Raw genomic sequence first — 24,334 nt, 5'->3', positions numbered from 1 at the left:
GGCTGAAGTCGGACGCTCAACCGACTGCGCCACCCAGGCGCCCCAATTCTGCTTGTTTTAAATGCAATAATCTTTTTATTTTCATTTTTTTCCCTGAAAAAGGATTTGGGAGCAAGCCCAGGGAAGAATACTTACTGCTGGGGTGTGAGGACTGCCTTGCTGATGTGATTATAGACCTGATTTTATACTCACAGAAAAATTTCCAGTATTTCAGTGGGTATCAAGCAATAAGAAGACAAAAATTAATAGCTGAGAAGTCAAAACGATAACTGTCTGTTTCAAAATAACCGAAATAATCAGTGTTCTGGGGCCACTGACAGAAATTTTTTCACTGGCATGACATTCAACTTCCTTTGGGAAAAAACCAGTATGGAAGCTTATCCTTGAGTTCTGGGGGACGGGGAAGACCAACAGCCTGGAAGCTGACTGGATTTGATCCAAAGATATAATGTACAACTTCTCAGTCACACTCAGGTTACATAATATGCCCCAATTTTCTATTCTTACCTAAAAGCACGTTCAAAGCTCCTAGTTTTCATTTGCTGGCTTGCCTTTAATAAAATAATTTTGAAAGGAAAGTATATGACTAAAAAAATATCAGTGCTGATGCATTTTTATTTTCCTAGAAGCTGGCCCAAAATATTACATAATAAATACCTTGGGTTAGTGACTGGACTTTGTTTTCCCTTCTGTGAAAAGGCTTTTTCCGTATCTAAATATGTAAATGAGAATACCACAGTATTCTCAACTAATTTTGAGAAAAACCAAATCTTGGCTTACCTTAGGAACAAACAAGACGTGAGGCCGGAGTCAAGTCTATGATAAAGGCTGAGTGAAATGAGAGGCCAGGCCACATTTACAACTCTGAAGCCCTGTTTGCTCACGGGGTCTGACTCTTGAGGCTAACGGTGGCCTCACTGTGGCTGCAGTGACGGGCGGTTCTAAGAAGGAAGGTGTGAGGCTACGGCAGCTCACGAGTCAGGAGATGGCAGTCAGTGTGCTATAGCAATATACCGTGTCTCCTCTGTAGCAAGAGAAAATAAAGAAGTGTAAAAAGAAGAACAAAACTGAGGTAAGGGGGAAAAGAAGAAGAGGACAGAGAGGAGGGGAGGACAAAGAAAGGAGAAGATCAATCAGGCAAAATTTGTTAGTGAAAAAGGATTATTTTCTTAAGCAAGGAGGGTCAACAAACTTTTTCTGAAAGGTCCAGACGGTAAATCCTTTAGGCTTTGCAGGCCCTTGGTCTCTGCTATAAATATGATACTCTGCTGGAAAGCTGCCAAGGAAAATACACGAACAAATGGGCATGGCTATGTTCCAATAAACTTTTATTTACAAAAGAGTGACCAGCCCATATTCTGCAGACCCTTGATCCTCTGTAAGCCAAATGACAGTTTGTGTGGGCTGACAGAAAACCAATAGGAATGGGTGTGGCTCCTCGGCCTAGCACCCCGGGAAATTCCAATACAGTCCCTGGTGCGGTGACAAGCCACCAGCCTTGCTGATGGTGGTACTTACAGAATCTCCGACCTGCATCATGTAGCATGCTGTCTTTCCCACTTAGCTCTCGGGTCCTTCAATCAGCAGGAATGCTGCCCATAGAGGGGGGGGGTGACAGCTTCAGCCCTCACCACGAATCCACCACAAGGCAGGAAAGAGACCAAACCTCAGTTCAAAGCAACAGTCTTGAAGTGATGTGTTTCACTGATGTCCTATCTGAACAGCGTGTGATGCACAGAGGAGCCCCTCAGAAGCACCTATGAAGAGACGAGGACCTGCACCTCTCCTAGCCCCACTACTGCAAGGATGAAACCCACAGTCCAAGATTACTGTTTTTAGATAAGGCTTGTGTAAAAATCTTTAATGAAGTACAGATGCAACAGAATTAACCTAAGGGATCCAAGGGACTAGCAACTGCAGATGAACACACACCAGTGACATTCCAATGCGGGAAGCCTTAAAAGCAGACTAAACGTTCATTGCCTTCCTGCTGTGCTGCAAGATTGCTATGAGGGAGGCTCTGGACCCTGACTGGGGAGCAGTTTCCATGTTGTCCTCCCAAACCCAGGGAGCCTGAAGGGCTAGAAAATGGGGGACAGAAAATGGGTCTCCTGAAGAGGGCCCAGCTCTGGGGAGCTATGATAGAGCTTCAGTCATTGCTCCGCAGGCATCCTGCAGCTCTCCCAGAAGCTCAGAGGTAATACCGGCGTTCTCAGGTCATCAACTTCAGCTCCAACACTGGGACAGTCAGAGTATAGGCCCAGGAGCAGAGTTTTCTTTTTTCTTAATTTGGAATCTGGAATGTGGGACAGATTGCCTTTGCATCTGGTGGCAAGCCATACTGTGAAGATGGCTATAAAAAGGAGGTCTTTGTGAGACAGGGGAAACAAGGGGGAACTTGAGTCAATTCCAAGTCTGGCTTGGAGGTGTCTAGGAGACAGGTTTGCCAGCATCGGCTGTAAGAGTAAAAGGGTGTTCCAGAGGCAGCCCTCAAGTTTGTTTGTTTGTTTTCCTTTCTTCTATTAGCAAAATTAACTGAATCAGCAAAAATGAGATTCAACAAATATAAAAATAATTCTAAGCTTTTAAGTGTTCTAATTATGTAGAATCCCAGTCTATTTAAATGCAGTTACTACTATAAAGTGTAAGTTGATTTTAAAGATGAGCCACTGCAGTGTATAAAAAAAAGGCATACACATGCATACCTCTCGCCAAATGCCGCCTAAGACGGGAGAAAAGGCTATTATCTTGAAGTAAGCTTTTTAAAATGAAAAAGCACTTAGAAAAGTAATGGAATGGATGACAGACCCGAAACTGGAAGAGTTCCACCCACTCACACTGCCTCACACCTCTCCCTAAGTTAATCCAAGCACCGCTACAATGCAGTCTACGTGCAGCTAAGGGGGCACCTTGAGTATACGCACAGGAGTCCACACATGTCACATTGGCAGACCTCAGCTGGTTAAGTCACCACAAAAACAGTATCCAGTGACGACTATATGAAAATATTTTTTTTTTAACTTTAAAACCACTTTTAAAGATTAACCAAACCTACTCAAAAACATACTAATGCTTCTGTGCAACTTAATGCTGAGAAAGGGCTGCCAACATACACACTCAGCAGTTTCATTAATATAGGTAGCTCTTGAATGGCCAAAGTCAAAGATACTAAAAAGAAAAAAAGAGACTCATGGGATAGGAGACATTGGGAAAAAAAAAAAAGTCAAGGCTTCACTGAAGATAGTAAGCTTCCCTACCTATGAAATTCAATGCAATTTTCAATTTCCCATGAATCACATGCTTTTCTCCAGTCCTATCCAGTCATCAGAAGTTTCCATTATATACAGCAAGCTTTTCACAGAATGGGTAGAAGGCCGGTTTTATCATGATTTGGCTGAACTATACATGAAAAAAGTCCACCCGGGTTTACCTAAACAGATCTGAACAATCTAAATGGAAAACTTTTAGTAAAACAGACAGGGTGGCACCTGTCCACACAAGCCTACTTCTGTGACGGAGCATGTTAGAGAAGTTGGCTGAAGCTTTAACAACCAAGCCTTTTTTGTAGAGTGGCCCAGTGGAAATGTGGAAGTCACACTGTGTTATAATAGAGCAATGTTACAGGCATCAAGGGAAAGCCCATGCAACCACCTCAGGCGTCACTCAGGAAAGGCAAACAACATTAGTTAAAACACCGTAGCTCTCAATTCTGAGCCATGGAATAGAGCCTGACGTGATAGAGGCGGGAGTGATACCACAAGCATTAACTACCAGTATGGCACTAACCAATTAGAATGCTAACACCCACTCTAACCATGTACGTTCACACTGGAGCACACCAGCTGAACGTCAGCTCCAGGTGGGGGGAGCGCTGCAGGCCCACTATGAGACGGGGCTGCTTCCTCCAACAGCAAAGTTGCTCTGAACTTTACATAACTCTGTGCTGTTTAGACCTTTCTGAGCCTCATGCCAAACTTGTTTTGGGGATACTCACAGAGACCCTGGGCCACATTTAAACCATCTGGCCTGTGCTAATTACCCAGCTCATGAACGAACGCCCTAGCACACTGCATGGCGACAAAGAATCTTACTGCAGAACCGGGGCTGGGAGACATCTGTGGCTAATAACGGGCAAATGCACATGCACAAACTCTTAAACTTTTCTATTACTGGAAATAACAACCTGGCTTTCTTTGAATATGGAAGTATTCGGGGTAAGAAAGAATATTAGAACAGTCACTCTTATCCTAATTGTCAAGTTACAGTTACAAGATGAAAAAAAAAAAAAAGCCTACATTTTTTCCCCCAAAGTCAGAAGAAAACCTCGTTAGAGTGCTAGCAAGCTTGCAAGCCAAAAATGAAAAGGATGGCAAGAATCAGTAATGCAAATCACTTGGGGGATGTAAATAATTTTTAGAGGTCCTAACCCAATATTAACACCATGTGACACATCTTCTGTCCCATGGGCACATAATTTAGAATACATTTTTTCAAATGACAAAGGATCAAAAGTGAGAGGAGTGACCAATAATGAACAGAATATGAATTTTTAAAAAGGGGTAACAGAAATATTCATCTTTTATAATAATAATAATTTCCCTCTGCATTCTCTACATACCATAAAAGTGATTTGGTTTAGCTTTCGAGAATCATTGAAACAAACAAACAAGACAGAGAGGGAAGTTCACTGCTAGGGTTTGCAAAGAGGAGTGTCTGTTCAGGTACAGACACTGCAGGGTGGCTGCTGAAAAGCTACTTTTATGTGCATGATGGTGGTCTTCTCGGCTACAGTACAAGTGCTTGTGCATCAAGTATAAAATACAAGCCTTTAATCACATAGATCAGCTTTTTAGCTTTTGTAAATTTAAAAACAAAAAGGATAAATAAGGCACTGTACTTTTAAAAACTAAAACTGCTTGGTTCCAAGTTTAAAACCCAAGGAACAACCAGAATATAATATATAACTTCCCTTACTCAGCCTCAGAGAAAGACTCTGCAAGTTCCCTTCTCCATCTGAGATACATTTTTCTGACATCTTAAATTGTGATGTTCTCCATTAACTGCAGATTTGAAAGGCTGGATAAGCTTATAAAAGCAGGTTTAGTTAATGCAAAACGAAGGGTTACTTCTGTAGGACAGTTTAACTCTCGGCTACCAGCCTGGCGATCACTTTGCGTCCAGCCGTCTCCGTTTGCCATGGGAAGAGTCCAGCTTTGCCTTCAGCTTTCGCTTTCTCTGGGCCGCACTGCTCTCTGGGGTTTTTGTCAAGGGTCTGGCCCGAGCCTTTCCACTACTTTGCTTCCTGTTGGTGGCTTTCTGTGGCCTTGAAGAGGATTCACCTGCCCCCTTTTGCTTTGCAGGTTTCGTCACTGTGTCTGAGGCGGCTGGCTGAGCGGGTCTTTTGTTTGTATTTTCTTTTTCCCTCCTGGAGGGAGGGCAGTTCTTCCCAGGGGACTTTTTGGGGATCTTCACTTTATTCTCTTTCAAGGATGTCTTTTTGGGCAGTTGGCTGATTCTGTCCCTTGCAGCTGGCTTCTTGGCAGCAGGGGTTTTGGTGGATCCATCACTATGCTTTTCTTTGCTGGCTTTGACCGCAGGTCCCTTGTCCTTCCTGTCCTGAGCGGTGCCGCTTTCTGTCCTCTTGCGTTTATTCTGCACTTCGGCTTTCGGCAAGATTTCAGACATCTGCTTCCCCTTCCTTCCCTTCATTCCATCAGTACTCTTGGGCTTAATGGGAAACCCATCTGCATCCACTTGCAGGGCCAGCTTAGGGGACATCAGAGGGTTGATGCATACACTCTTACAACTCTGTTTACTCTCCACAGCCTGTCCAAATGGGCTCTCCATTTTCTCGTTCTTGATCAAACACTGCTGGGCTCTGAGCTTTCCTCGAATATTGGAGTATTTTCTGAGGATCCGAGTACTGGCTGGGGTAGGTGAATTTGTGGGAGGATGGCTATTTCTACCTTCCTTGACTTCCTCTACAGTGTCTTCAGAATTGGGGCTGAGGCTGACATCACTGCCATCCTCTGGCTCCACTTGGTCAGGATTCTCTCGAAATTTAGCCCAGAGCTTCTGTGTTTTCCAATTGTTTCTAGCAGGAGTAGCTCCAGGAAATTTCTTCAAGTGTTTTTTCAAGCGTTCAGCCTGTAGTGAACTGGGGTACAGGCTGGAAGGAGAGTATTTCTGAAGAGGATGCTTGACAGGGGGGATGTCTCCTGGAAGACGAGTGTTGAGCTTCTTCACGATAACCAGAGACCGGGTTTCAGTTGTCTCTAAGAACCATTTGCAAACATTAGATAACTTAAAGTTTGTCATAAACAGCATCTGAACAGGAGAAAACTTTTGAACCTCCAACGAACCCCTACATTTCCGTGACCTTTTTTTGCTTTTCCAAATCTCCTTTAGTTTATCTGACTTGTTCCTTGATCTTGGCGTTGGCTGGGCTTCCTTTTCCAACTGGATCCAACCTTTCTGGACTCTCATGTACTGGGCATTGAAGCTGGCAATAAGCTCTTGGTTCTCTTCCTCTGCACACCATTCCACAAACTTTGGCTGGTCATCTACCACTGTGTCCACATCATCCTCATGTAAGGGATCTCCACTCTCTGAAGCTTCCTTTTCCTTTGGCATTGGGTTTCCCTGTGTTGCTTCCTTTTCTGAAGTCACTTTTGCAGTGTCCAAGGAGTCCAGAGAATGAGTATATCTTAGGTTGTAAGTTGAAGACGTCAGTCTTGTAAGCCTCGGGACGCACTGTGGGGGCCCGGCCACATCACCACTTCCACTATTTGACAAGCCACGTGCACTGGATGGCACATCGCTCTGGTCACCTTTATGCTGGGTGTTTGCACTGCCAACCTCATTCACAACCTCCTCCGTATCGTGTGCAGGAATTGGTTCTGGCTTCTCTTTTGATTGTTCTGGGAAAGTACATGGAATATTTTCTGAGGGAGCATGAGCATTTTTCTCACCTAACTTAGACTGAACATAGATTTCCAGTCTTTCTCCAGGCAGGGTCTGGCCTACTGTGGTTATGGGATCACCACGGGGGAAAATACCTCCTTCTTCCCCTTTGACCTCTTTAGCCAGCATGTTCTTAAAAGTCTGCCTGGTGATGATCCCACCTTCTTTGCCCTCCTGCTCGGCATCTTTCTCAGAGGGCTTTTCATGGACCTCTGGGTTTTCAGTGTCCTCCAAAGCTTTTGTATGGAAACCGTCAGCCAGAAGACTCTCAGGTGTTGTCTCACCAGGGCCCCCTTCCTTTTTAGAACGTTTCATAACAGGATTTTTGGAAACCTTGATCTCAGGACTAGCAAAGGAAGAATCTGAACTTTGACTTCTTAGGCACCTATCAGCAGAAGAGGGATCAGAAAGCTGACTTCTTAGGCACCTGTCAGAGGCCTCGGGGAGTTTTTTAACTTTTTTCTTCTTGTCCAGATTCTCTTCGGGTGAGTCAATGTTTTGATCACACATATCTCTTTCTGAAGAATGTTTTACGTTACTGCCCTGTCCCTCTAATTTTCCTGTACCACCTGCTGTCTCACTTTCCTCAATTTCGTTGGGGTTTTCATTAGTAAAAGTGCTGCTTTCCTTCAAGAGTGGGTCGGTATCTAGCTCCTGAGTGTCTTCAGTCTCAGCCTCAGTACTGATGCTTTGGTTGTCTTCAGCTTTTCCCAGGCTCAGAGGAGGCTCCAAGCCCACTGGAGGACTCTGACTTTCTGAGCAAGGAGGACCTTCCTCTCTACTGACTGTTTCAGGAGAAGAATGAGGCCCGGAAACAACATCTTCATTGCCTCCCTCAGAAGTGCTCTCAATAGAGGAAACCAGGTGACAGTCTTGGGTGACAGTCCCCTCCTTGATTTCCAGCAGTTCGACTGGCTGCTGGTCTCGTTCAGGGGAAGCTATCCCACTTGCTGCGGGAGTTGAGACCATGGAGCTGCCTTCTGGCGTGTCCTCTTTGGGAAGGTGAACAGGGAGAGGTGACACCAGGCTGGAGGCTGTTGTTTCCTTTGACCTAGGAGAGCTGCTCGGATTTGGTTTATTTGTCACGGGGCAAACCTCAGGCTCTTGAGATTCCTTTTCCGAGGAAGCATCTCTGTCTCCTTCCTTAAGGGAGATTATTTCTTTACTAGGTTCTCCGTGGTCATCGTCTCTGGGATGCTGCACATCCACGGCGGGTCCAGGGGCTGAAAGTGTAAGGGTCTGCTTGGGAGTGACCACTGCCTCCGGCTCCAGGGTTGAACAGCTCGCTTTTTCTTGGGAGTGTAAATTTCTGGCCAGTGTGCGAACAGTTGGCAGCTCACAACAATCACCATTGAAAAAGTATCCCCGAGTACTCTTTCTGGCTGTTTTCCGAGAGGATAATATTGATCTTTGATTCTCAAAGTGGCATTCTGTTATTGGCTGACTAATATAAACAACATCACACTGGTTATCATAATCGTTTATCCTCAACCCTGATGCCCTTTTACTTTTCCGAGCTGTCTTAATGGAGGTCGAGATCATCTTGGTTCGTGAATGTCCATTAGATGCTTTGTGTACAGCTGGCATAGGGCTGGGGGCTAACCAACCATCTTTGGAATGATCAAACTGGCCCTTATCACTGGGATGTAAATGATAACTCACCTTATTTCTTCCTAGTGAGTGAAGATGGTTCTCTTGCTTTGGCCTTGAATCTTGTTCACTGGACTCTAACTCCTGGCGCAAAGGTGTTTTTGAGCTACACAGTAAAGCGTTCTCTTTGTCAGCAGTTCTAGGTGAATTCCCCGTAAACCCTGAGTCCCAAGCCTCTTCTGATAAAGATTTGAATGAATTTCTCTGAGAAATAATACAGCTGTTGCTCTCCTCACTATTCTCAGCTGCCCCTTTTACTGCAGTTAGACTTTCTACTAAAGCTGAGCTCTGCATATGGTCTTTACCATCCTCGCGAATTTTCACATTTGTGTCTTGCTCCTGTCCAGTGGTTTGCCCCTCCAAGCTCTTAGAGATGTGGTGGAAGTTTAATGAGGAAGAATTAGATGCAGTGAGGTATCCCAGAGTGGAACTATCCGTTGAACTACCAGAATTAGGTTTAGTGGTTGGAAGTTCAGAGGAATCTTTCTGGGTAACAGCCAAGGCATTCTCTCTCCCATCTACAGACTTTATCTCGGGAGGAGGCTCCTTCAGGGCCTGTTCTGTCACGCGTAGAGGGCTGTGAGAGTCCGATGAGTCTACGAACAAATCTACAGAAGTAGGAGACTCCCTATCGAGACACACAGCATCCTTTTCCTTATGTTTGGTGCCTAGTTGGGCACAGCCGGCACTGCAAGTGGATGCATCCATTGCTCCAGAATCAGGGTGCAGGTCTTCGGGGCCTGGCTGGGATTCAGTGTACAGATCGTTCAGAACACGAATGAACTGCTTCTGATGATGAGTGCACAGTTTGACCATAAACTTCTCCAGCGGGGACTTCGACTGATTGTTAGAATCTACTGCTAGAGCCTCTGTTGAATTCTCACTAGACAGACAAAGAGAAAGAAGAAATTAGTATGGTCATTCTCCAAAGAAAATTTTCACCCTATGAAATTCACCAGACGTTACTCATGTTGTAAAGAGAATGGACACTCTAAAACTGCTTCTAAGTGCCCAGGTAAATTTGATTCCATAAATGAGGGGTATTTACCTAACTAAAATATAAGGCTAGCCCTGTTATATTCTCAAATTTCAGTAACATCCTTCATACCTTTTAAGAGATCCTTCACAGTTATTTTTATCATATAGAGAAGAAATATCATTGAAAATAATTTTTTGGAAAATAAAATTTTGGTTACATTAACTCCAGTTGGTCAACATATACTTTTGTTTTAGACCTGGGTATTTCTGTTAAATAATCAATGATTTGTAAGCCCACAACACTGACAAAAACTCAGACGCACTATATTGCAAACCTTAGTTTGGAAATATTTAGGGAAATTATAGTTTTAACATGGTTTCTCAGCATGACTAATTGGTTAGACTTATAATTCTGCAAACAGTAATACAGGAACCCTTCTGCTCCCTTCCTGGGGCAATGAGAAATAGAGATCAATAATTTCATAATTCAAATACACTGAAAGATGCAATTATAAGCAGCCTACGTTGGCCTCCTACCTTCCTCACGCCCCTCTGGCCTCTGAAGCAGTGTGCTTTTAATGGAAAGAGCACAGATTGTGGAATATGATAAACTCACATTCTACTTCTAGCTCTGACATTTACTATCTACAGGCTCTTAGGTAAATTACTTAACCTCTCTGAACCTTGGTTTCCTCATCTGGAGTTGGAACTCAGTATTGATATTTCAAAGGATTGTTGTGAGATGTCAGAAAGCACACACAAAGCACAAAGCACAAAAGAACAGGCGCTCCCCCTTTCTTGACTCAGGGAGATTTTTAAGACCAGGTGGTAAAAAGCTGCTGAAACATGTCTAAATACAAAACAAAACAAAACAAAACTATCTGTCAAATCTGTTGTTTAAACTACTCTTCATGAAGGAAGATTCCACTATGTTTTTATTTTCACAACTAGCAAGACAGCAGTTTTAGTCAGCGGTGCCATGGGTATCTGAAAGGACCTACATGAGACTACAGAACGTAGTCTTCTACATGTCTTAGCAGATGCCTACTTTAAATTTGAAATTGGTCACTGAATTGTGAATAAACCAAGAAAAAAAGATTCTTTCATGCAAACTACATATCAGATAAAGGGTTAGTATCCAAAATCTATAAAGAACTTATCAAATTCAATACCCAAAAAATAAATAATCCAGTGAAGAAATGGGCAAAAGACATGATAGACACTTCTCCAAAGAAGACACCCAGATGGCCAACCAACACATGAAAAAATGCTCAACATCACTCATCATCAGGGAAATACAAATCAAAACCACAATGAGACACCACCTTATACCTGTCAGAATAGCTAATATGAACAACTCAGGCAACAACAGGTGTTGGCAAGGAAAGAGGAAAGAGGATCTCTTTTGCACTGCTGGCAGGAATGCAAACTGGTGCAGCCACTCTAGAATACAATATGGAGGTTCCTCAAAAAATTAAAAATAGAACTACCCTACGACCCGGCAATTGCACTACTATGTATCTATCCAAGGGATACAGGTATGCTCTTTCGAAGGGGCACATGCACTCCAATGTTTATAGAAGCACTATCAACAATAGCCAAAGTATGGAAAGAGCCCAAATGACCACTGATGGATGAATGGATAAAGAAGATGTGGTGTGTGTGTGTGTGTGTGTGTGTGTGTGTGTGTGTGTGTGTGTGTATATACACATACATACATATACAGACACACACACACACATACATACAATGGAGTATTACTTGGCAATCAAAAAGAATGAAATCATGCCATTTGCAACTATGTGCATGGAACTAGAGGGTTTTATGCTAAGCGAAATTAGTCAGAGAAAGACAAATATATGACTTCACTCATAAGAGGACTTTAAGAGACAAAACAGATAAACATAAGGGAAGGGAAACAACAATCATATAAAAACAAGGAGGGGGACAAAACATAAGAGATTCATAAATATGGAGAACAAACAGGCTTACTGGAGGGGTTTGGGGAGGGGGTGGGCTAAATGAGTAAGGGGGCATTAAGGAATCTACTCCTGAAATCATTGTTGCACTATATGCTAAGTTGGATGTAAACTAAAAAAATAAAAGAAAATAACAAAAAGGGAAAAAAAGATTCAGAAATATTATAACAGGTGCATGGGGATGGCGAACTTAAAATTTTTTTTTAATGTTTAATTTGAGAGAGAGAGCACAAGGGAGCACGTGCATGCTCGAGTGGGGAAAGGGCAGAGAGAGGGAGACACAGAATCTGAAGCAGGTTACAGGCTCCAAGCTGTCAGCACAGAGCCTGATGCAGGGTTCAAACCTACCAACCGTGAGATCATGACCTGAGCTAAAGTCGGACACTTAACCGACTGAGTCACCCAGGTGCCCCGGTGATGGTGAACTTTAAACTATGTACTGGCAATGGAGCCAAAATCTAACAAAGAAAAGACAAGACAGAAGGCGACTGGAAAACAGCCTCACTGGGCAGTATGCTTATAATATGTGCATTTTCCTGCTTATATATTGTCCTTCAGTAAAAGTTTCAAAAAGGCAACATCTGAAAGGTCAACAGGAAGAAGCTCCTCCTGCTGTATGCGAATGGCAAATATCTCCTTCCTAAATTTAGAAAAGAGGAGACACCAGTGACACCCTTGGGGGACTGACGGTTAAGTCATTTTCAACTCTCAGACACAATGATACGTACACAGGAGCTTAATACACTCTTTATGCAGCTGCACGCTTTGTAGCTCACAGAGAAATTAGTCCCAGAAGGACCCTTCTGGGACATACCCTGCCGCTATGTCTATCAGACAGTACCAATAGCATAATATGTTGTCACAGGATAGAGCACTGGGAAACAGTGGTGAGTATTCTGCCACTTACTAGTTGTGTAACCTTGGCCAAAACACGTAACCATTTTTGGTCTTAATAGAGCACGTGCCCCCTCTTCCACTTAGGATTAGTGCAAAGGAAAAAACTACGAAGTCATCAGTTACCTTTACTGTCAGCTAATCACATTAAACATACCTCAGTAACAAATAACTCAGAGATGTGCATTAATGCTTTTTTACAACCTAAGGTGAATTTTCTGCATAAAGTTTACACTTCAAGTACCAAACATTTAAAATTTTAAAAATATTTTTGATAGAAGTCGTTTAAAAATTATATCCTCCTCTGAACACAATTTCTTCTTTCTTAATGACTCAGGGGGGTTATCATGTGCACTATTATTAAAGTTGAGCCATTACTTTTATTATACTGAACTAAAATACATTGATAGCTTTAGGAGCTACTCAATTAAGTAAATCTGACTGCCTTAACATGAAAAAGTCACGCTGGCAGTCTGTATGTTACTAAAATCTTTCTTTTTATTGGCTTCCAGATAGTAGCTGTGGCTCGAAGCCCTACTTTTACCTTCAAGAGTGTTTCTGCCTGACAGCTGACGAACCACATCTCAAGTGCTAGACTGGTCCTTTAAGTAAAAATAAACAGGCTCTGAAATGATGTTTTCAGGAATAGTTTAAGTAAAGTACATGGATTTTCTAACAACTTCAACTGCTCAGAGGACTTTATGTCTCAGTTTTTGGTTTTTGGAGGTGTTCCTGATGTTACTAAGTGCCTACAAATAAGTGGGCTATCACTGCCTTTTCAACGCATAAAAATATATTCTCTAAGTGCACTTTAGCAATACATAAAAAGGTAAAGGGGGTTGGTCAAGGTTTATGAAAAAAGATTAAGAAATATCATGGCATCTTACTGCAGAGAAAAACTGGAGATAAATTGTTGTCCCCACCTTGAGAAGCACAATCATCATCAAAGTGTGAAAATCTTCTAGACACTGCTCCATGCTTAGGGCTGTGCTCTGGAAGTAGGCTTTAGTATTTGGGGTGAACAATATGCTTAGAGGGGTGCCTGGGTGGGTCAGGTTAAGTGGTCAACTCTGGATTTTGGCTCAGGTCATGGTATCACTTTTCATGAATCCGAGCCCAGCGTCAGACTCTGCGCTGACAGTGTGGAGCCTGCTTGGGATTCTCTCTCTCTGCCCCTCCCTACCTCTCTCCCTCTCTCTCAGAATAAGTAAACAAACAAAAAGATTAAAAAACAAAACAAAACCAATATGCTTAGAGATTAATTAAATCAAGAGATACCCAATAAGAGGACAGAGTACTCTGAAGGAAACTGAGAAAGCAATTTTTTCTAAAGTGATGCCCACACAGAATAAAAAACTGAGTAATAATTCATCCACAGGTGAGATCTAACCTCTTTTATGGTTGTGAGACTTGGATCTGCTGCTATCCCATGTTTCAATAGTAGTACTTCAATATTTTAGTTAACCTCAACTAACGTAAACAAGTCTTCCAAAGGGCCATGAAACCAGCCCTGAAACGATGGCTGTGGCAATATGGCTTGTTTAGTCCCCAAAGACAGAACAAATAACTACAGGTAGGTAGGTAGGTAGGTAGGTAGGCAGGTACCTATTTCACAGCACCATGGCAAGGGGAAGGCGCCTTCAAACCTAAGGCATACTGCAGAAACGTTATCAGTACCTACTGAACTCTAACCCGGAACAGCAACAGAGCACCAGGGGGCTGAAGAACAGCATCGGAGAGGCGGTCACAAGCTATATAGCAACTTTAAGAGGCGCTTACAGCGATTACTGGTGGGAAGCTCAGGAGATGAAAAGATTAAAATTGCAAATGGCAGCTTTGCTTAAAAGAAAGAGATATCAACAAAGGGTCATTTGTGTATGTTTCCTGGTAAAAAGACAGGATGAGAGAGAACGTACTGATGAACCACAGGTCATCAGAGCAAGCAATAGGGTGCTCTTTATCAGTTACATCCTGGGCCATTTCAAAACCATTTCCACTTGGAGTGACTGTATCTTTTCCTGAACTCCAAGCCACAGTGGTTTGTAAATACATTGGCAATCATAAGAAATCATGTGTATTTATAATTTGTATCCTTTACTGACTTGTCTTTCTCTTAGCTTTCCAAGCAGATGTAAGCTACTTGGGCTACTTGAGATGTAAGCAACTAGGCAGGGATCACATTTTACACTCTTCTGTTTTCTCTTAGCAAAAAAGGAGAGAGAGCATCAAGGATGCTTCCTGGGTTTTAGTCTCAGGCAGCATCATTTAGTGAGATAGGAACACAGGCAATGAAGCTGGGGGCTGGTGACTGTTGGGGTATGTATGTGTCTGATGAGTTCTGTTTTGTACACACTTGAGGTGAGGTGTTAAAGGATTCTGAATCTGAGATGTCTGGAAGGCAAGTGGACCAGCAGCTTCACTTGGATCTGACAACCTTCACATTAATACTAACCTTTGCCCAAGTGTCATTAAATGGCCCTGTTATAATAACTAACTTTATAACTATAGTAATAAAACCACTTTTGACTGCGCCCCTAAATTATCAAGGTTCTTACCTTGTTTTTCTCTAGAAATTTTCTCAATAAGATCTAAGTTTAGATGAATTTTAATTTCAGAGGATTTAAAAAATTTTAAATTAACCTCAACTTCCTGAAGTTTTTAATTCTATCACAATTTTTCATGTTTTCTAACAAAACAAAACAAACAAAAAACAGGTGTTTTTAAAAACTGGCTAGTTTTGCCTGAGTTTTAAACAGCTAGTCTTTACCTTTGCTTCCAGTCATTCCATTTTTTCCTACAGTGTTAGGCATTTGACAGAGCCTAAATATGCATTTGCCTTGATTCAGAATACTCTCAGGCAGTAAGGAGGTAAACCAGAGAGGGGCAAGCTTCTGTCCTGCAGCATTTTCACTCAACTCGACTGAAGGGAAAGCACTATGTTTTAGTTCAGTGATTACGGTCGGTATCACGGTATGTCCTTCACATCTGACTATGTAAGATCTTTAGAAGAACAATAATTCATCACAGATTTCAAAATCACTTGTTTGATTTCATGTCTCTTCTGCTCAATAACAGAACTCTGTAACAGTTAAGTAAATTATTTATCAATCAGAAATACCTCACCTCCGCTAAAGAGTAGTAAGATCCCAGGGACTAGTAAAAGGAAGGAAGGGCTGTAGAAGAGAGAAACTTGACTTCCAACTCCCTGGATTAGTCCTGAGTTTCTCTCCTGGGAGAGAAATAGCCTGCATGACCTTGACCACTTTGTCTTTCTATCCTCTGCTCAATGCCTAATTCTTAAGGGTGTGGTAAAAGGATAAGATAATATTCATAAAAACTTTGGAAGGCACAGTTTAAGAGTGATGTGTTGTTTCACAACCCTATCTGTAATGATTTACTCAATGATGTTTTTCTAGATCAGAGGTTAGACACAGTTGAACTCGCCTACTTTGTCAATACTACAATACTTAAATTCTCAAAGAAAAGCATTCCTGTGGTTAATATAAATGGTGGGTCGTCAATGCTTATGTTATTTTAGGGTAAAAGAACAAATAGAGGAGATGTGGCAGACAGCTGAACCGACAATTTTAAGAAGAAATTTTAGAAGAATTTGAGATTGATGGATTCAGGTAGTCTCTCCAGTATCCGCTAACTACCAGTAAAACTCGATAGCAAATGCAATTATCAATGATGACCAAAATACATTCTTCTTGACTAAAAAGAGCAATAAAGATACTGAATGATGTCTGGGTGAGAGCTGATCTTAGCAGAAAAAGGTAATCCCGGGAAAACAGAGGGGGAAGAAAATTAGAGACAACACTTGACAGAGTAGACCAAATAGTTAAAGAGATATACTTTTATTTGGCTTGATTCTTCTACTTAAATACAAGAACACATAAAAATGCACCCTGAGTTCCCTTCAAGGCTAAGAACTGTATTTTTTTGCTAGACAATAATCTAAAATTATGTTCTCTAATTCCTTATCTCTGGTCCTTTGAGCACAGAAAACATAAGTATATTTAAGGGCCTGGATAAGTCTACTGCCAAGTCCTTGCTCTGCACTGGGAATGCATCAATCCCTGGCTAGCAGATTATATTTGCTCAATACGTGTTATCTTCCATACTTGGATACAAGAATATTCCAAGGACTATGACAAATTTTATGTGTATATGTGTGTGTGGAGTAGAGAAGGGGCAGCATGGGGTATACAGATTTTCTAAAAGCCATGTACAGTACAGTTGAACATCTAAACTACTGAACAACCAAGTTTTCCTTCCACAGAACTGGACTAGGAGAAACCATAAAAGGGCAGAGTAGACCAAAGTGACAAAGAAACGCTGAGAAATAAAGTTCAGAAGATGACAGAAGAGGAAGTGACCTCTTAAAATCAGGCAGTTTTATACCTGATTTCCATGTAGCTGACATCCAAATTCTCTGAAATAGAATTTAGATGGATTTAGATAGAAAAAGCAACTCTCAAAATTGAGGTTAAGGAGAATGATCACTCCTCAGAGATCAGAACCATGGAGGAGTAGGGGTTTAGGGGTGTGTGTGTGTGTGTGTGTGCGCGCGCGCGCATGCGCGCGCACCTGTGCTTTCAAAACCAGAGCTACCGCTGATGGCAGCGTGGCATCTTGTTCAGGTGTGAAGTGGAAAACAGTTAAGAACTACTGATCTGAAACAAAAGACATGCAATCCCCCTGTAACAGCTAAGGTTATTATGTTCCTAACCAAGTTTACTAGAAGCAGAGCGGAACAAAGTTTCAAAAAATTATGAATGCTCTAAATGGGGGGAAGGAGAGGTGCTTCAGGGGTGCTTACTGAGGATAAAGCCATAGTTTGCTAGCTTTTCTGTATCTCTGGGTTTAGTATCTCTCATAGAGGGCTATTATTCAGAGTAGATCTAAATATTAGATAAGCCTTTTAGGGCTTGTATCTTCTATTTCTTTTCAATTTAGCCAGATTGTCAAATTTCTTAAATTACAATAAAAATATAATTATCAAGAAAATCCCTATTTAACATATCTTCACCCATTTTACTATGGGAAAATGTACCCAGGAAGCCAAAATGTAATCAGAAAGTTACTTGGTGAATAGAAGTCAGAGCAAAGGGTCATTAAGCACCACATACAGTCCAATGCCTTCATCTCCTCTCTAGGAATGTAGTGAGTTCACAGACACTTCTGTCAAACTATTTACGTCTGATAAAGTTTTTGTTCCCACCAAATTGATTTTTGTTTCTATCACCTCAGGTAAGACTATGCATGTAAGAGCAACTACATTTGGGTGTTAATTTTAAAGAAAAGGAGGGAGGGTTCATAAGCAGTGAAAGACATGGGACTCTGGACCGGACGGCATAGATTAAAAAATAACAGTTCCTGGAAGTGAGGGAAGAAATATCCCTAAGTGATATAACTAAATACTGGTTTGGTGAGAGCACAAACCTAAATTATTAATATAATGAGAACTATAACTAAGAATTCTTAGAAAACACTTTAACAAATAATATAATAATAAATGAAAAGGATAGACCTCTGCCTTGGGCTGCTTCGAAATGAAAAAAAGTGTGTCACCAGCCTGAGTTAGTAAAGCCAGACTGAAAAGAGATCTGGATCGTAAAAGCATAACTGACATTTTAAAAGGTCAGGATTACATGAGAGCTCATGACAAGCTAGTAGACAGGCCTATTTCTCTTTTTGTTTTTTTAGTCAGGTAAAGGATTAAAATCTATGTTGTTCTTTGGTGAAATTGCCTTTTCATTCCCAATTTAAATGAGCAGGACAATGATGGACTGGAAAAATAGCACTGCTTAAACAGAAAAAGGTGCTCATTCCCCACCTGAGAGAAAATGCACGGTATCATGGGGCTCTTTTAAAGAGAGTTGAGGGGGAAAAAAACATCTGTCAAGGCCCAGTAAGGCCAAAGACTGTACATGGCTCCCCTGGCATCCAGACAAGGTTCCCGTTACAACGGGAATATATTTCTTTTGTAATAATAGCAATAACAACAATAACTGTAAACCCAAAACCCACACCACCACCTTCAAGGCAGTGTGTACACACAGGGGGGGTCTAAAGGAGGCGTGGGGAGCTGACACAAATGAAAACAAACAAGAGGACATTTAACAGTTCACATGACAGATCCCAGCAACACAATGTTCTTTCCTCTCCAGAAATAAAGTGGTATGTTTTTGACAAATATTCTTAGTTTCTTTGGGGGTGAAAGGAAGAGGGAGACTAGCAGATTATATTTGCTCAATACGCAGTAGATATTTGATAGTATCCCAAGCTTTTCATGATTGCTAGGGAATCTTCTATATCCTAACTTTTCTCATGTTCCTTTGAGGTTCTTAAATCTCTATTCTTGAAACCATACAAATCTATGGGATAAGCCTTAAAAGTGGAAAAGTTCTACTTTTGCTGTCATATAGTAAATCACTTAAAATTGACACAAGGATAGCATTCCTAGGTAGTAGCTAATCATCTAAAGACTCTAGATCACTTTGTAAAATGTAAAACCTTAAAAAAGGATTCCTAGGGTACCTTATACAAAATTTAATGCCATTTATCACTTGTTCACCTCATGAATGTTAGAGGAGGTTTGTAATTTTAAAATTTAACATATAGAGATAAACAAGCATTTTTAGAGCTACCATTCTGGAGTGCTCTTGGAATTCACTCCTTCATCATTCTCGAACACTTCACCTCTCTGGAAACTCGAGTATACTGATGGAGATGTGCTGGAGTGGGATGAACTAAGCAGAATCATCTGTATATTCAAGGTTTCACTCAGGAATATTGAAGACAAAATGTAACTAACTGTACACACACACACCTCACTCCTTACCCTCAGGTCACGTCATTTCTCTTGCTTCCAATACACTATCCAGTTCAACTACCCTGACTCATCTTTCCTTGAATAACAGTATAATTCTATGCTCCCTGCCACTAGTTTCTCATTTTAGTTTGCTTCCCATTATCCAGAACTGCCATCTTCTTAAAGTCCAAATCCAACCTTTTTTTTTTTTTTTTTTTTTTTACATAAAATTCTGTCAACTTCCCACTGCTCCTATTCCATGCTTCCTGACACTTTCTCCTGGGGGCCATGTTAGGCATTTCTTACTCTGCTCTCACGGTTTTTATTTTTTTTTTTATTAAATAGCACTTATGTCGCATGGTAACAGAATGGTTGACATGGCTGTCTCCTCCACTGGTTTGTGAACATTCTCTGGGGACAGGACCTAGGTCCTTTTAGTAGAATCAGTAGATTCTCTGCCTAAAACACGGAACTCAGATAATTTCAGGCATAAGTAAGCAATGAATAACGAAATAAATTCCTATGTAATAAAAATAATTTTCCCAAGACATTTTTCAAGGGAACTGAAATCAGCATAGGAAAAAAGAAGAAAATGAGCTCAAATCAACAAGGCAGGGAAAGGAAGAAGGGAATTTCGAAGGTCAGACAGTAAAAGGTGTAGGCTCCTAACTGTAAGCCTCCTAACACAGGAGGTTGCTAGTATGCTCTCCAAGGTACCAGAATAACCAGGATGAAAGGGTATGGTTTACATAATGGTCTTCAAAGCCACTGGAGTTTTGACTGCAAACCAGAAACAGATATACTTTACAAAATGACACAGTCCACTTATCCCAGTTTTCATATGTATGGCATACATTTCAATGAAACAGTATTTACCCTTTATAGCTATGCGCTCTCCTTTTCTTTGTATTTCTTTTTTAAATGTTGGTTAGGACCCACTAAACTGATCTTAAAACCGACTAACAATCTCAATCTGTTGATTCAGTTTGAAAAACTGGTCTACACAGACTCACCAATTCCCAGCACCTCACAAGAATCTGCTATCCTAGTTATTTTCTTAATCCATCTTTACCTAGTTAGAGATACATTGCCAAGTTTTCCTGGCAAAAATGTTTCTAGTCGATTTAATGTTTGCTGGAATGAACATGTCTAAACTGTACTAGCTATGATCTGATTTATGTTTGAAATGCTCAGAACTCCAGTTTGAGAAGAGTGTAACTAAAAATCACTAAATCTTTGACAGAAGATTCCCCAAATTCTTTCACTGGAAAGCGAAAAGTTTGATGATTAAACACATTCGTACACACCCATCCTCACACTCCCACACTTAGCTCTTTACATTTTGTTATTCGAAGCACGTAAAATTTCAAGCTTGACTCTAAAAAAAACTCAGTGATGGAAATGCAGATATATTCTACACAGCTTTGTAATTTTTAATCTTAAGCATCTACTTTCTAACAACTTTTATTCTAGTCTTTGAAAAGAAACAAAGAATGACTAATAGTTTGACAATATTCCCCTGGAACAGCACCAAGAAATGCAGAAAATCAGCATTCCAGGTTTTAATCATAGTTCCAAGATTTTATGTATTTGACTAGAGCTAAAATAAGACTGGCTGCCCAGTGTCCCTGTCTACTACAGACTTATCTGCCTCTTTCAAAGTTCTAATCAATACAAATGGCTTCCTCTACAAATTTCAATAGGACTTTCTCACTTTCCTTGCCCCTCACTACGTTACCTCCTGCCAGATGCTCTCACTTTCTTTCTTTTTTGTATCTGCAAAGAGCCCGGCAAAGTACCAAGTATTTAACATACAGAATCTCATGTGAGTCTCACAGCAAATCTCTGAGGCAGGTGGGTAGTACAAGCTTCCTTTTACAGATAAGAAAACTGAAGCTCAGAAAGTCTCAGTAACTTATTCAAGATCACATATGAAAAATGAGAAGTGATGGCACTTTAAACCAGGCCCGTCAAATTCTGTCTCTTGGGAGATTCTCTCCTGTCCTCTTTAGGCCTTACCTACTCTTCAAGATTCACCTCCTCTGGCACCAAATCAACAATGCTTCTATTTAACAATGAATTTATAAGTTTCTAATGTAATCTCTTAACTGGTAATTTCATAATATAGATTTAGTTCTCTCTCTTTTTTTTTTTTATTTTTTTATTTTTTTTATTTTTGGGACAGAGAGAGACAGAACATGAACGGGCGAGGGGCAGCGAGAGAGGGAGACACAGAATCGGAAACAGGCTCCAGGCTCTGAGCCATCAGCCCAGAGCCCGACGCGGGGCTCGAACTCACGGACCGCGAGATCGTGACCTGGCTGAAGTCGGACGCTTAACCGACTGCGCCACCCAGGCGCCCCTAGTTCTCTTTCTAAAAAAGCAATGTGAGTCTCAAGAGTGAAACTGAATTAATACTTGAGATTTAATTAAAAGTGAATCTAAAAGAAAAAGATCAGCAGATAAAAGCTCTCGTTCGCATTCTGAGGTTGAGTAAAGAGTGCCAAAGTGGCACACACATCAGTGTAAATGGTTTGGAGTCATGAGTTATTAGAGGCAACTCATTATGTGAGGAGGACAGATCCCTTGAACTCCCCACTTTCCATGTTTTTCATTAAAAGAAAAAATGAAAGACTAGAATGGGATGAATCATAGTATTTAATCCGTGGGTCAATCAAAACTTCATATGGTCACAACAGTATGAATATACTTAACACTAAACTGTATACTTAAAATGCTTAAGATGGCAAATTTTGTTATGTGTCTCTGCCATGGTTAGAAAAAGATCTACTGAATAAATAAAATTTAAAAATACAAAAAGAAGGGTGCCTGGGTGGCTCAGTTGATTGGGTGTCCGATCTCAGCTCAGGTCATGATCTCACAGTTTGTGAGTTTGAGCCCTGCATCAGGCTCTGCACTGACAGTGCTGAGCCTGCTTGGGATTCTCTCTCTCCTTCCCCCCAACTTGCTCTCGCACTCTCTCTCTCTCAAAACAAGTAAATAAACTTTAAATAAAAAAATAAATAAAATTAAAATAAAATAAAATAAAATAAAATAGATAAAATAAAAATACAAAAAGAAAAAACCCAAACCAAAAACCTTCACTAACACTTTGAAAATACAGAACATGTTCTGGTGTAGAACCCAGGCATCTGCATTCTTAAAATACAGATTCTAATTGAGACTGATTATATCCAATGAACCCCAAGACTCTTTGTGCTCCAATATTCGAGACAGAACTAGACTGTACACAACAGAAGTAGATTATAATTATAAATACCGTAAAATTAACATACCTTATAGTATTTACAAAAGTATCACCACACTCATACAGTTCATAATAAAAACTTGAAAAAATAGACTTCTCTTAAATAAAAAGCATCTAAAATGAGATCCAGATCTATTTGCTTTTCCTTTGAAAAATGCTACAATGCAAAGGGGAGACCTAAGGTTTTTACCTGTCTTCAATAAGGGTTGCTATTGTATTTCCCAATGTTAGAACAGATATAATCAGTGTATTTATCTCACATTTAAAAGAAGATTGCATTTTTAATAGACTTAAGAGTTGAAATGAGGCCAAAACAGCATTCAGGCTACCACTCAGACTTTACGCATGAAAACATGAGTGATCCTTCTAGAATACCAAGTTAACAGGAATTTAACGTACCAAATAATCCCTGATCATTTCATACTGCTGACCAAATAAGGTTGGCAAGAGCACAATTAACATCTCACAACTACTAGTCAACAAACCATAGTATTTTCACACGCCTACAAAAAGCTCCAGACTCAAGATTTAATACTTATGAATTTTTATATATTTTCACTTATTCCCCAGGTTCTTACTTTCTAAGTTGAGCTCTAACCAAATCATGGCTTAAACTATTAACTACAAACACTGATCAACCTTTCAAAACAATGTTTTCTTTTGAGAACATTTCTTTTCCACCAAACTCTGAAATAAAGTCTTTTTACTCCAGTTGTAAATGCAGTTTGATACATTACCATTTCCTCCCCAAACAGCAAAAGTCCAATCACTTTTAAGTTGAATAGGAATAAAATTCTGTGCTAAATACTTGCCACTAGAAACAAATAATGATAAAGGGTACACTCAGAATACAAGAAGTTATCTATCATGTTACTTAATAAATGCTTTCTATTAAAAAAAAAAGATTTTTCAGTCATTTCAGCGACGAAGTCTAGCACCATATGACTTAGTTACATGTTTTTACATTTCACTACAAATCTATGGTGACAGAAAAGGACAGTTCTAATGGAAAAAATAACACCTACACAAGTCAAGAAATGGCAGAAAGCTGTACCATTTTCCATTTTTTCCACTTCATTTCCCTTATGCAATCTCCCAGATTCCTACACCTTGAAATTAATTCAGTGACTCTGTGTCTTAACAAAGTATCAACAGAACCAGAAAAGAAATTTCTGGGTTAGAAGTAATAAGCCCTTTCTAAAAATATAATTGGAGAGCCAAATATCAATTTGAAGACAGAATCACTAAAATAAATTTACTTATGAGATGCTAGATTATAATCCTAACTATATTGATCTGGCCACCCGTTTGGAATGGATAGTGCCAAGAAACAAGCAGTTGTAACTTTAAAATTTACAAAGAAGTGATAATTAGGTTTCCAGAAAAATGTTCTATAAACATGTGTCATAACTGAGTAAGGAGAACAAATGAACCCAATGAGTAAGCCTACAGAACCAACAAAATTGCCAAATTTATAAACATCGGACCAAAAGGCAGAATTAGCCAAAGAAAGAAGACAGAAATACTATACTAAGGGGCGCTTGGGTGGCTCAGTAGGTTTATCACCTGACTCTTGATTTCGGTTCAGGTCATGATCTCATGGTTTGTGGGATGGAGCCCCAAGTCAGACTCTGTGCTGACAGCATGAAGCCTGCTTCAGATTCTCTCTCCCTTTCTCTCTGCCCCTCCCCTTAACATGTGCTTTCCTTCTCAAAATAAATAAACATTAAGGGATGCCTGGGTGGCTCCCTCGGTTGAGTGTCTGACTTCAGCGCAGGTCATGCA

At 40.6% G+C, this 24,334-nt stretch overlaps 1 protein-coding gene across 4 annotated transcripts in view; it reads right to left on the bottom strand.

Moving 5' to 3' along the window:
- Positions 1-3: 3 nt before the first annotated feature.
- LCOR (ligand dependent nuclear receptor corepressor) overlaps positions 4-24,334 on the bottom strand; it is a 138,590-nt gene continuing 114,259 nt past the window's right edge. For all 4 annotated transcript variants that reach the window (XM_047824942.1, XM_047824940.1, XM_047824941.1 and 1 more), the window contains one exon: positions 4-9,496. In XM_047824942.1, coding sequence (XP_047680898.1) covers positions 5,167-9,429 — 4,263 coding nt within the window. In that variant the 5' untranslated portion in view covers positions 9,430-9,496 and the 3' untranslated portion in view covers positions 4-5,166. The remainder of the gene's footprint in view (positions 9,497-24,334) is intronic.

Source organism: Prionailurus viverrinus, chromosome D2, assembly GCF_022837055.1.
Source record: "Prionailurus viverrinus isolate Anna chromosome D2, UM_Priviv_1.0, whole genome shotgun sequence".
Taxonomy (NCBI): domain Eukaryota; kingdom Metazoa; phylum Chordata; class Mammalia; order Carnivora; family Felidae; genus Prionailurus; species Prionailurus viverrinus.
The sequence above is the reverse complement of the archived record's forward strand: the minus strand, read 5'-3'. Positions and strand labels throughout refer to the sequence as shown.